General features: G+C 41.7%; 1 protein-coding gene across 1 annotated transcript in view; it reads left to right on the top strand.

Moving 5' to 3' along the window:
• cd2ap (CD2-associated protein) overlaps positions 1-14551 on the top strand; it is a gene marked incomplete at its 5' end in the record, with an annotated part of 73381 nt that overhangs the window by 43663 nt on the left and 15167 nt on the right. Inside the window, 4 exons of the mRNA XM_079215135.1 lie at positions 5890-5974; positions 6273-6367; positions 7838-7936; positions 12175-12228. Of these exons, the coding sequence (XP_079071261.1) occupies positions 5890-5974; positions 6273-6367; positions 7838-7936; positions 12175-12228 (333 nt within the window). The remainder of the gene's footprint in view (positions 1-5889; positions 5975-6272; positions 6368-7837; positions 7937-12174; positions 12229-14551) is intronic.

The raw sequence follows: 14551 nt of genomic DNA, 5'->3' as shown, positions 1-14551 counted from the left end.
ATATACACACAGGTCATATACACACAGTTCATATACTGTATACACACAGGTCATATACACACAGGTCATATATACACAGTTCATATACTGTATACACACAGTTCATATATGCACAGTTCATATACACACAGTTCATATACACACAGGTCACATACACACAGTTTATATACATAGTTCATATACACACAGGTCATATACACACAGTTCATATACACACAGTTCATATACTGTATACACACAGTTCATATACTATATACACACAGTTTATATACACACAGGTCATATACACACAGGTCATATATACACAGGTCATATACTGTATACACACAGGTCATATACTATATACACACAGTTTATATACACACAGGTCATATACACACAGGTCATATATACACAGGTCATATACACACAGGTCATATACACACAGGTCATTTACACACAGGTCATATACTGTATACACACAGGTCATATACACACAGGTCATATACTATATACACACAGGTCATATACACACAGGTCATATACACACAGGTCATATACACACAGTTCATATACTGTATACACACAGGTCATATACACACAGGTCATATATACACAGTTCATATACTGTATACACACAGGTCATATACACACAGGTCATATACACACAGTTCATATACTGTATACACACAGGTCATATACACACAGGTCATATATACACAGTTCATATACTGTATACACACAGTTCATATATGCACAGTTCATATACACACAGTTCATATACACACAGGTCACATACACACAGTTTATATACATAGTTCATATACACACAGGTCATATACACACAGTTCATATACACACAGTTCATATACTGTATACACACAGTTCATATACTATATACACACAGTTTATATACACACAGGTCATATACACACAGGTCATATATACACAGGTCATATACTGTATACACACAGGTCATATACTATATACACACAGTTTATATACACACAGGTCATATACACACAGGTCATATATACACAGGTCATATACACACAGGTCATATACACACAGGTCATTTACACACAGGTCATATACTGTATACACACAGGTCATATACACACAGGTCATATACTATATACACACAGGTCATATACACACAGGTCATATACACACAGGTCATATACACACAGGTCATATATACACAGGTCATATACACACAGGTCATATACTGTATACACACAGGTCATATACTGTATACACACAGGTCATATACACACAGGTCATATATACACAGGTCATATACACACAGGTCATATACTATATACACACAGGTCATATACACACAGGTCATATACACACAGGTCATATACTATATACACACAGTTTATATACACACAGGTCATATACACACAGGTCATATATACACAGGTCATTTACACACAGGTCATATACACACAGGTCATTTACACACAGGTCATATACTGTATACACACAGGTCATATACACACAGGTCATATACACACAGGTCATATACACACAGGTCATATACACACAGGTCATATACACACAGGTCATATATACACAGGTCATATACACACAGGTCATATACACATAGGTCATATACACATAGGTCATATACTGTATACACACAGGTCATATACTGTATACACACAGGTCATATACACAGGTCATATACACAGGTCATATATACACAGGTCATATACACACAGGTCATATACACAGGTCATATACACATAGGTCATATACTGTATACACACAGGTCATATACTGTATACACACAGGTCATATACACAGGTCATATACACACAGGTCATATACTGTATGCACACAGGTCATATACTATATACACACAGGTCATATACACAGGTCATATACACACAGGTCATATACTGTATACACACAGGTCATATACACAGGTCATATACACACAGGTCATATACTATATACACACAGGTCATATACACACAGGTCATATACACACAGTTCATATACACACAGGTCATATACTGTATACACACAGGTCATATACTATATACACACAGGTCATATACACACAGGTCATATACACACAGGTCATATACACACAGGTCATATATACACAGGTCATATACACACAGGTCATATACACACAGGTCATATACACACAGTTCATATACACGCAGGTCATATACACACAGTTCATATACACACAGGTCATATACACACGTCATATACACGCAGGTCATATACACACACGTCATATACACACGTCATATACACACAGGTCATATACACACGTCATATACACACAGGTCATATACACACAGTTCATATACACGCAGGTCATATACACACAGTTCATATACACACAGGTCATATACACACGTCATATACACACAGGTCATATACACACAGGTCATATACACACAGGTCATATATACACAGGTCATATACACACAGGTCATATACTGTATACACACAGGTCATATACTGTATACACACAGGTCATATACACACAGGTCATATATACACAGGTCATATACACACAGGTCATATACTATATACACACAGGTCATATACACACAGGTCATATACACACAGGTCATATACTATATACACACAGTTTATATACACACAGGTCATATACACACAGGTCATATATACACAGGTCATTTACACACAGGTCATATACACACAGGTCATTTACACACAGGTCATATACTGTATACACACAGGTCATATACACACAGGTCATATACACACAGGTCATATACACACAGGTCATATACACACAGGTCATATACACATAGGTCATATACACATAGGTCATATACTGTATACACACAGGTCATATACTGTATACACACAGGTCATATACACAGGTCATATACACAGGTCATATATACACAGGTCATATACACACAGGTCATATACACAGGTCATATACACATAGGTCATATACTGTATACACACAGGTCATATACTGTATACACACAGGTCATATACACAGGTCATATACACAGGTCATATATACACAGGTCATATACACACAGGTCATATACACAGGTCATATACACATAGGTCATATACTGTATACACACAGGTCATATACTGTATACACACAGGTCATATACACAGGTCATATACACACAGGTCATATACTGTATGCACACAGGTCATATACTATATACACACAGGTCATATACACAGGTCATATACACACAGGTCATATACTGTATACACACAGGTCATATACACAGGTCATATACACACAGGTCATATACTATATACACACAGGTCATATACACACAGGTCATATACACACAGTTCATATACACACAGGTCATATACTGTATACACACAGGTCATATACTATATACACACAGGTCATATACACACAGGTCATATACACACAGGTCATATACACACAGGTCATATACACACAGGTCATATACACACAGGTCATATACACACAGGTCATATACTATATACACACAGGTCATATACACACAGGTCATATACACACAGGTCATATATACACAGGTCATATACACACAGGTCATATACTGTATACACACAGGTCATATACTGTATACACACAGGTCATATACTGTATACACACAGGTCATATACACACAGGTCATATACACACAGGTCATATACACACAGGTCATATATACACAGGTCATATACACACAGGTCATATACACACAGGTCATATACACACAGGTCATATACACACAGGTCATATACACACAGGTCATATATACACAGGTCATATACACACAGGTCATATACACACAGTTCATATACACACAGGTCATATACTGTATACACACAGGTCATATACACACAGGTCATATACACACAGGTCATATACACACAGGTCATATACACACAGTTCATATACACACAGGTCATATACTATATACACACAGGTCATATACACACAGGTCATATACTATACACACACAGGTCATACACACAGGTCATATACACACAGGTCATATACTATATACACACAGGTCATATACACACAGGTCATATACACACAGGTCATATACACACAGGTCATATATACACAGGTCATATACACACAGGTCATATACACACAGGTCATATACACACAGTTCATATACACGCAGGTCATATACACACAGTTCATATACACACAGGTCATATACACACGTCATATACACGCAGGTCATATACACACAGGTCATATACACACGTCATATACACACAGGTCATATACACACGTCATATACACACAGGTCATATACTATATACACACAGGTCATATACACACAGGTCATATACACACAGGTCATATACACACAGGTCATATATACACAGGTCATATACACACAGGTCATATACACACAGTTCATATACACGCAGGTCATATACACACAGTTCATATACACACAGGTCATATACACACGTCATATACACACAGGTCATATACACACAGGTCATATACTATACACACACAGGTCATATACACACACGTCATATACACACAGGTCATATACACACAGTTCATATACACACACGTCATATACACACAGGTCATATACACACAGTTCATATACACACAGGTCATATACACACACGTCATATACACGCAGGTCATATACACACAGGTCATATACACACAGGTCATATACTATACACACACAGGTCATATACACACACGTCATATACACACAGGTCATATACACACAGTTCATATACACACACGTCATATACACACAGGTCATATACACACAGGTCATATACACACAGTTCATATACACACAGGTCATATACACACACGTCATATACACGCAGGTCATATACACACAGGTCATATACACACAGGTCATATACTATACACACACAGGTCATATACACACACGTCATATACACACAGGTCATATACACACAGTTCATATACACACAGGTCATATACACACACAGGTCATATACACACAGGTCATATACACACAGGTCATATACACACAGGTCATATACTATACACACACAGGTCATATACACACAGGTCATATACACACAGGTCATATACACACAGGTCATATACTATACACACACAGGTCATATACACACAGGTCATATACACACAGGTCATATACACACAGGTCATATACACACACGTCATATACACGCAGGTCATATACACGCAGGTCATATACACGCAGTTCATATACACACAGGTCATATACACACAGTTCATATACACACAGGTCATTTACACACAGGTCATATACACACAGGTCATATACACACAGTTCATATACACGCAGGTCATATACACACAGGTCATATACACACAGGTCATATACACACAGGTCATATACACACAGTTCATATATACACAGTTCATATACACACAGGTCATATATACACAGTTCATATATACACAGTTCATATACATCCTCAGGAAGGAGTCTGCATTTCTTTTGCTTTTCTGGTTCTCAGTTCTCAAAGTCAATGGTTTTTTTAATGGTTATTTGTTCAGACGCACTGAAGAAAGGTCTGTTAACACAAGCGTGAGATGTTTATGTTTTGTTCTTTTGTTAAAATAAGATCGTAAAGACCCCTCAGTCGTTTCAGCAGCCGGCAGGACGAGGGAGTGTACTCGACGTGGACCCCAGTCGTGCTTCCACATTGTCCAGAGCCCCACTGAGCAGCTCGCTTTGCTAATTTGCATCACAGGAGTTTTTAATCTGGAAACCTCAGAAGGATGCTGCTGGCCCCGCCCCTTTAAGACCCCTACAATTGACAGCATCTTTCAGACGCACACATTTACACTAAACAGCAGTCACGTGACTCCACTCCCTGTGTTCAGACTGGACTCCACTCATGTGCAATAAATCATTTCCATCTGTATGGTTTGCTTCATTTTAGCCAATCCCATCATTACCATCCGCTGCAAAGCCCGCCCATCCCAACATGACAGACTCGCAGAGAGACGGAGACGGCAAATCCAAAGGTAAAGCACCCAGAAAGTACTGCAGAGGAAGCTTTGACGTGTGTTTACTGTCACCGGGGCCTTGTGGGTGGTGGGAGGTTTGTTCTCTTCGTTTACTTCTAACGTGGGCGTGCTAGCTCTGTTAGCCTTCTTAGCATCTGCTATTAGTTAAAAGCTCCAGTGCGTAGTTTGGATATGATGAAACCTTCCAACAGCAGACTGTATTGATGTAAACCTCGTGTGTTTGTGTTCATCCAAAACGCTCCGTTACCTCGTGAGCTTTCCCTGTTGAGACCGCATTATTTATTTTTCCCCTCAGCAAAAGAGTACTGTAAGGTCAAGTTTGCTTTTGAGGCGACCAATGAGGACGAGCTGACCATCAAGGACGGCGACATCATCCACATCCTGAGCAAGGTAGGCGCTCGCTGCTCCCTGCATTGAAGGAAAACTTCAACGTTTCTGCAATTTGGCTTTCTCTCCATCTTCTGGGTTCCAGCGTGCCGACGCTTCCATCGGCTCAGAACCAATGTCGGTCAAGTCGTCGCTCAAAGTGGCAGCGACACCTAGAGTTCAAGCTAAAAGAACTAAAAAAGTCCAAAGCACATGGAGTGCAATTTATTAGAAATATGCTCAAGCCATATTCTAGTAAAATAAAAAGTGAATCCCTTTAATAAAATGGGCCATGAGTTCGATGGATCCATTCAGATGTAATAAATGAACAGAAGATGATCATCAAAAGGATTATTCTAAACCTCTTGAAGGTAGTAAACACAAACTGAAACCAGTGTTACAACTCATCGATCGCACCGCATGTCTTCTGTCATTTCTTGAGGCGTTTATAAGAAATGTTTTTGTGTCCCTCTAATAAGATTCAGTCGGTAGCATCAGTTCTGTCCTGCTGCCGGCACCTCGAGGCGCTCAGGGCTCTCGGAGGCATTTAGAGTCCAGTAGGAACCTTTCCGTTCGTCCGCATCCAGGGGATTACCCACAATTCATAGCAACGTGACGGTAAACGCGGGGTTTGTGAGTGGGAGCGTTGAGAAGTCAGAAATTAAAGGTAAAACCTAAGATGGGGTTCATATGGTCATGGAAAACCTGGAAGAGTCAAGGAGTTTAAAATGGTTATTTCCAGACCTGGAAAAGTCATTGAAAGAAAATAAAACCCCAAAAGTTTAGTAAAAGTCATGTAAATGTGTTGTATTCATGTGTTCATGTAAATGTGTTGTATTCATGTGTTCATGTCGTTCATTTACGCTGAATTTGAAATAATGAATATGCTTTTAAAAGAAAGACTCAAAATATCAGCAGGCATACATACAGGCATCTATATACATGTTTATTCTTTTAATCAAACTATTGTCTCATTCATTTGAGTCATTTAAGGTTTACTGTATGCTTTGTGTTCTCATTGTTAGTTTAAATACTACATTTACTCACTTTTTACTGTTTACACCCAGACTTCACTAAATGTTTGTAGTGGACATTTGGTAAAAATTCATGGAAAAGTCATGGAAATTTGGTTTAAAGTCATGAAAAAGGTCATGTGTGTGAACCTGCTAAGCGGCTGTTGGACATGTTGCGTCTCCACTGAGCGTCTGGGCCTCAGACATCAGCTGCTGTGACTTCATGAGGTACGATGATGATGATGATGATGATGACAATGATGACGATGACTCTGCTTCTTCAGCTGCCCACCGAGGCAGAGTAGAGTGCCACCGCCATCTAGTGGAGGCCGAGGAGGAGTGTTGGTCTTTGAGACCTTTTTGAACGGTGCTTTGTGAAGTTTCTTTTCTTTAGAATCTGCCTCTCGCTGCAACGTAAAGAAATAGCAGGCCTGTTGGAGAGAAAGAGACTTTCTTAAATGTATTTTTATATCTTTGACAGGACACCGGCGAGCCCGGCTGGTGGCGAGGGGAGATCGGAGGCAGAGACGGAGTCTTCCCCGACAACTTTGTGGACCTGGTGTCTGAAGCAGAGAAAGAGGTGAGATCAGAGAAAGAACGTTTTTATGTTTTATTGTTATTTTTAAAGCAAAACTACGAAACAAATCCTGAAGTTCAAGCTTCTCAAATCTAAAGGATTTGCTGTTTTTCTTTATTTTTAGAAACGCATTTGTTTTTTTTGTCTGTTGGTTGTAAAAAAGAAAAGTATTGAAATGAAGTGTGAAGTTGCCTCATAACCCTCGTGCCTCTGAGGCCGTTTAAGAAAAACATATTCATCTTTTCACCGAGTTCAATCTTTAACGCAACAGTCCGACCACACATTTATTCATTGAAAGGCCAATTTGTTAAAAAATAATGCCACCTTCCGAATGAAAAACACCCCACTCAATGCTGTGTGTTGTATTTTCCCAGTGTGCATAATGTCAGATGGAAGCGTCGGACTAAAAACAAAACCTCTCTTTCTGAAACTGCTCCAAAAATACTATAAAATACTATTATTTTTCACTGAATATAATGTTCTTTCATTGTCGGCTCGTTCAGCCTTTAACTTGTTCTTTTACGCTAGGGTGATTTTATTCATTTATTTTCTAGTTTGGGATAAATTAGTGATCAGCAACAAAAAAAATTGTATAAAATAGATGGAAAAGGCACAAACTGAAGCCGTTGCTCTTTATGAAAGCCTGACATAATAGAATATATGATTTTATGCTGTGTATCAAACATTGTGGTTTCAATGGGGACTCTTTGTCCTTAATGTCTGTAATTCGGCCATATGGTTTATTATAGGCTTGTTATAAAACACACGCTGTATATATGTCTCTATATCCAGTGCTTATGGAAGTGTTATGTGTCTGCAGTGGATGTCTGAGATCTTTGTTCTCGTGTTGAAAGAAGTCCATTACCTCCCATCGTCTAATTGATGTGCTGGAGCAGCAAAGCACGGCTTATGTCGTCCACCACATCCACATCCACACCACACCCACACCACATCCACACCACATCCACACCACATCCACATCACATCCACCCCACATCCACCCCACATCCACCCCACATCCACCCCACATCCACACCACATCCACACCACATACACACCACATACACACCACATCCACACCACATCCACACCACATCCACACCACATCCACACCACATCCACACCACATACACATACACACCACATCCACACCACATCCACACCACATCCACATCTACATCCACACCACATCCACACCACATCCACATCACATCCACACCACATACACACCACATCCACACCACATCCACATCCACACCACATCCACATCACATCCACACCACATCCACACCACATCCACACCCACACCCACACCACAACCACACCACATCCACATCACATCCACACCCACTCCACATCACATCCACACCCACACCACATCCACACCACAACCACACCACATCCACATCACATCCACACCACATCCACACCACAACCACACCACATCCACATCACATACACACCACATCCACACCACAACCACACCACATCCACATCACATCCACACCACATCCACACCACAACCACACCACATCCACATCCACATCCACACCACATCCACACCACATCCACACCACATCCACAACCACACCACATACACACCACAACCACACCACATCCACACCACATCCACATCACATCCACACCACATCCACATCACATCCACACCACATCCACACCACATCCACACCACATCCACATACACACCACATCCACATCACATCCACACCACATCCACATACACACCACATCCACACCACATCCACATACACACCACACCCACACCACAACCACATCACATCCACACCACATCCACACTACATCACATCCACACCACATCACATCCACACAACATCCACACCACATCCACACCACATCCACACCACATCCACATACACACCACATCCACACCCACACCACATCACATCCACACCACATCCACATCCACATCCACACCACATCACATCCACACCACATCCACATACACACCACATCCACATCCACACCACATCCACACCACATCCACACCACATCCACACCACATACACATACACACCACATCCACACCACATCCACATCCACACCCACACCACATCCACATCCACACCACATCCACACCACATCCACACCACATCCACATCCACACCACATCCACACCACATCCACAACCACACCACATCCACACCACATCCACATCCACACCACATCCACATACACACCACATACACACCACATCCACACCCACACCACAACCACACCACAACCACACCACATCCACATCACATCCACACCACATCCACACCCACACCACATCCACACCACAACCACACCACATCCACACCACATCCACACCACATCCACACCACAACCACACCACATCCACATCACATCCACACCACATCCACACCACATCCACACCACATCCACACCACATCCACATCCACACCACATCCACATCCACACCCACACCACATCCACACCACATCCACATCCACACCACATCCACATCCACACCACATCCACATCCACACCACATCCACACCCACACCACATCCACACCACATCCACATCACATCCACACCACATCCACACCCACACCACATCCACACCACAACCACACCACAACCACACCACATCCACATCACATCCACACCACATCCACACCACATCCACACCACATCAACACCACATCCACAACCACACCACATACACACCACAACCACACCACATCCACATCACATCCACACCACATCCACACCACATCCACACCACATCAACACCACATCCACAACCACACCACATACACACCACAACCACATCACATCCACACCACATCCACACCACATCCACACCACATCCACACCACATCCACACCACATCCACATCACATCCACATCACATCCACACCACATCCACATCACATCCACAACCACACCACATACACACCACAACCACACCACATCCACATCACATCCACATCACATCCACACCACATCCACATCCACATCCACACCACATCCACACCACATCCACACCACATCCACACCACATCCACACCACATCCACATCACATCCACATCACATCCACACCACATCCACATCACATCCACAACCACACCACATACACACCACAACCACACCACATCCACATCACATCCACACCACATCCACACCACATCCACACCACATCCACATCCACATACACACCACATCCACATCACATCCACACCCACACCACATCCACACCACAACCACACCACATCCACACCACATCCACATCCACATCACATCCACACCACATCCACACTACATCACATCCACACCACATCACATCCACACCACATCCACACCACATCCACACCACATCCACACTACATCACATCCACACCACATCACATCCACACCACATCCACACCACATCCACACCACATCCACACCACATCCACACCACATCCACACCACATCCACACTACATCACATCCACACCACATCACATCCACACCACATCCACACCACATCCACACCACATCCACATCCACATACACACCACATCCACATCACATCCACACCCACACCACATACACACCACAACCACACCACATCCACACCACATCCACATCACATCCACACCACATCCACACTACATCACATCCACACCACATCACATCCACACCACATCCACACCACATCCACACCACATCCACACTACATCACATCCACACCACATCACATCCACACCACATCCACACCACATCCACACCACATCCACACCACATCCACACCACATCCACACCACATCCACACTACATCACATCCACACCACATCACATCCACACCACATCCACATCCACACCACATCCACACCACATCCACACCACATCCACACCACATCCACACCACATCCACACCACATCACATCCACACCACATCCACACCACATCCACATCCACATCCACATCCACATTGAATTCTCACAAAGGACCTTCCGACCTCGAGCCACGAGGCCGGCGGATAATCATCCAGATGCATTTTAGCTTACTGCTCATAAGTCTCTTCCGTAATCTTTGACCATCAGTGCATCAGCTTTAAAAAAAACAAAGTAGCTGCTGTGTGTGTGTGTGTTGTGTGTGTGTGTGTGTGTGTGTGTGTGTGTGTGTTGTGTGTGTGTGTGTGTGTGTGTGTGTGTTCCACCTGATATCCACAGAGGTCATTACTTCATTTCATTCTGTTGTGTGTTTCAGACGCCCTCGTCGAGAGGCTCGGTGAGGTCCTCTCCCAAGCAGGACTCAGAAGAGGTAAGCCTCCTGAGAGCTGGAGACCTTTTGAAGCGCTATGACCTTTTGAGGTTTAAGTCAGGAGTAGACTGGACTAAAGATTTAAGTTATGAGTAGACTGGACTAAAGGTTTAAGTTAGGAGTAGACTGGACTAAAGATTTAAGTTATGAGTAGACTGGACTAAAGGTTTAAGTTAAGGAGTAGACTGGACTAAAGGTTTAAGTTAGGAGTAGACTGGACTAAAGGTTTAAGTTAAGGAGTAGACTGGACTAAAGGTTTAAGTTATGAGTAGACTGGACTAAAGGTTTAAGTTAGGAGTAGACTGGACTAAAGGTTTAAGTTAGGAGTAGACTGGACTAAAGGTTTAAGTTAAGGAGTAGACTGGACTAAAGGTTTAAGTTATGAGTAGACTGGACTAAAGATTTAAGTTATGAGTAGACTGGACTAAAGGTTTAAGTTAGGAGTAGACTGGACTAAAGATTTAAGTTATGAGTAGACTGGACTAAAGGTTTAAGTTATGAGTAGACTGGACTAAAGATTTAAGTTATGAGTAGACTGGACTAAAGGTTTAAGTTAGGAGTAGACTGGACTAAAGGTTTAAGTTAAGGAGTAGACTGGACTAAAGGTTTAAGTTATGAGTAGACTGGACTAAAGGTTTAAGTTAAGGAGTAGACTGGACTAAAGGTTTAAGTTAGGAGTAGACTGGACTAAAGGTTTAAGTTAGGAGTAGACTAGACTAAAGGTTTAAGTTAGGAGTAGACTGGACTAAAGGTTTAAGTTAAGGAGTAGACTGGACTAAAGGTTTAAGTTAGGAGTAGACTGGACTAAAGGTTTAAGTTAGGAGTAGACTGGACTAAAGGTTTAAGTTAGGAGTAGACTAGACTAAAGGTTTAAGTTAGGAGTAGACTAGACTAAAGGTTTAAGTTAGGAGTAGACTGGACTAAAGGTTTAAGTTAGGAGTAGACTGGACTAGAGGTTTAAGTTATGAGTAGACTGGACTAAAGGTTTAAGTTAGGAGTAGACTGGACTAAAGGTTTAAGTTAGGAGTAGACTGGACTAAAGGTTTAAGTTAAGGAGTAGACTGGACTAAAGGTTTAAGTTAGGAGTAGACTGGACTAAAGGTTTAAGTTATGAGTAGACTGGACTAAAGGTTTAAGTTCGGAGTAGACTGGACTAAAGGTTTAAGTTATGAGTAGACTGGACTAAAGGTTTAAGTTAGGAGTAGACTGGACTAAAGGTTTAAGTTAGGAGTAGACTGGACTAAAGGTTTAAGTTAAGGAGTAGACTGGACTAAAGGTTTAAGTTAGGAGTAGACTGGACTAAAGGTTTAAGTTATGAGTAGACTGGACTAAAGGTTTAAGTTATGAGTAGACTAGACTAAAGGTTTAAGTTATGAGTAGACTGGACTAAAGGTTTAAGTTAAGGAGTAGACTGGACTAAAGGTTTAAGTTAGGAGTAGACTGGACTAAAGGTTTAAGTTAGGAGTAGACTGGACTAAAGGTTTAAGTTAGGAGTAGACTGGACTAAAGGTTTAAGTTAGGAGTAGACTGGACTAAAGGTTTAAGTTAAGGAGTAGACTGGACTAAAGGTTTAAGTTAGGAGTAGACTGGACTAAAGGTTTAAGTTAGGAGTAGACTGGACTAAAGGTTTAAGTTAGGAGTAGACTGGACTAAAGGTTTAAGTTAGGAGTAGACTGGACTAAAGGTTTAAGTTAGGAGTAGACTGGACTAAAGGTTTAAGTTAGGAGTAGACTGGACTAAAGGTTTAAGTTAAGGAGTAGACTGGACTAAAGGTTTAAGTTAGGAGTAGACTGGACTAAAGGTTTAAGTTAGGAGTAGACTGGACTAAAGGTTTAAGTTAGGAGTAGACTGGACTAAAGGTTTAAGTTAGGAGTAGACTGGACTAAAGGTTTAAGTTAGGAGTAGACTGGACTGAAGGTTTAAGTTATGAGTAGACTGGACTAAAGGTTTAAGTGAAGTGCGTGACCATTGGACGCAGGTCATTAGGTCAGAGATGGCTTCGTGTAGACGAGCATGGTCCACTCCTGGTGTCTCTAACAGAAACATCTCTGCGTCATGAAAGATCATCAATCTTTGGTTCGTTCAAAGTGAAATGTCCCGACTACATAATCGGCCTCAAGAGGAATGAAGACGTCACCATGAGAATCAGTTTCCTGGTTCTCTTCGGCTCAGAGCCTGACGGAGACACACAGGACTTTGAGAGCATAGCATGTGGACCAAATGAACGCAGCAATAACTATAACCAGTTATTCAGGCCTACAGATATGAATAAAGAGTATACCTTTACTTTTGGTGCAATTTGATGCTTTTGTACTTTTACTGA

This window comes from Taurulus bubalis, assembly GCF_910589615.1.
Source record: "Taurulus bubalis genome assembly, chromosome: 3".
In the NCBI taxonomy this organism is placed as follows: domain Eukaryota; kingdom Metazoa; phylum Chordata; class Actinopteri; order Perciformes; family Cottidae; genus Taurulus; species Taurulus bubalis.
Note: the sequence above shows the minus strand (reverse complement) of the source record. Positions and strands in the feature narration are given on the sequence as shown.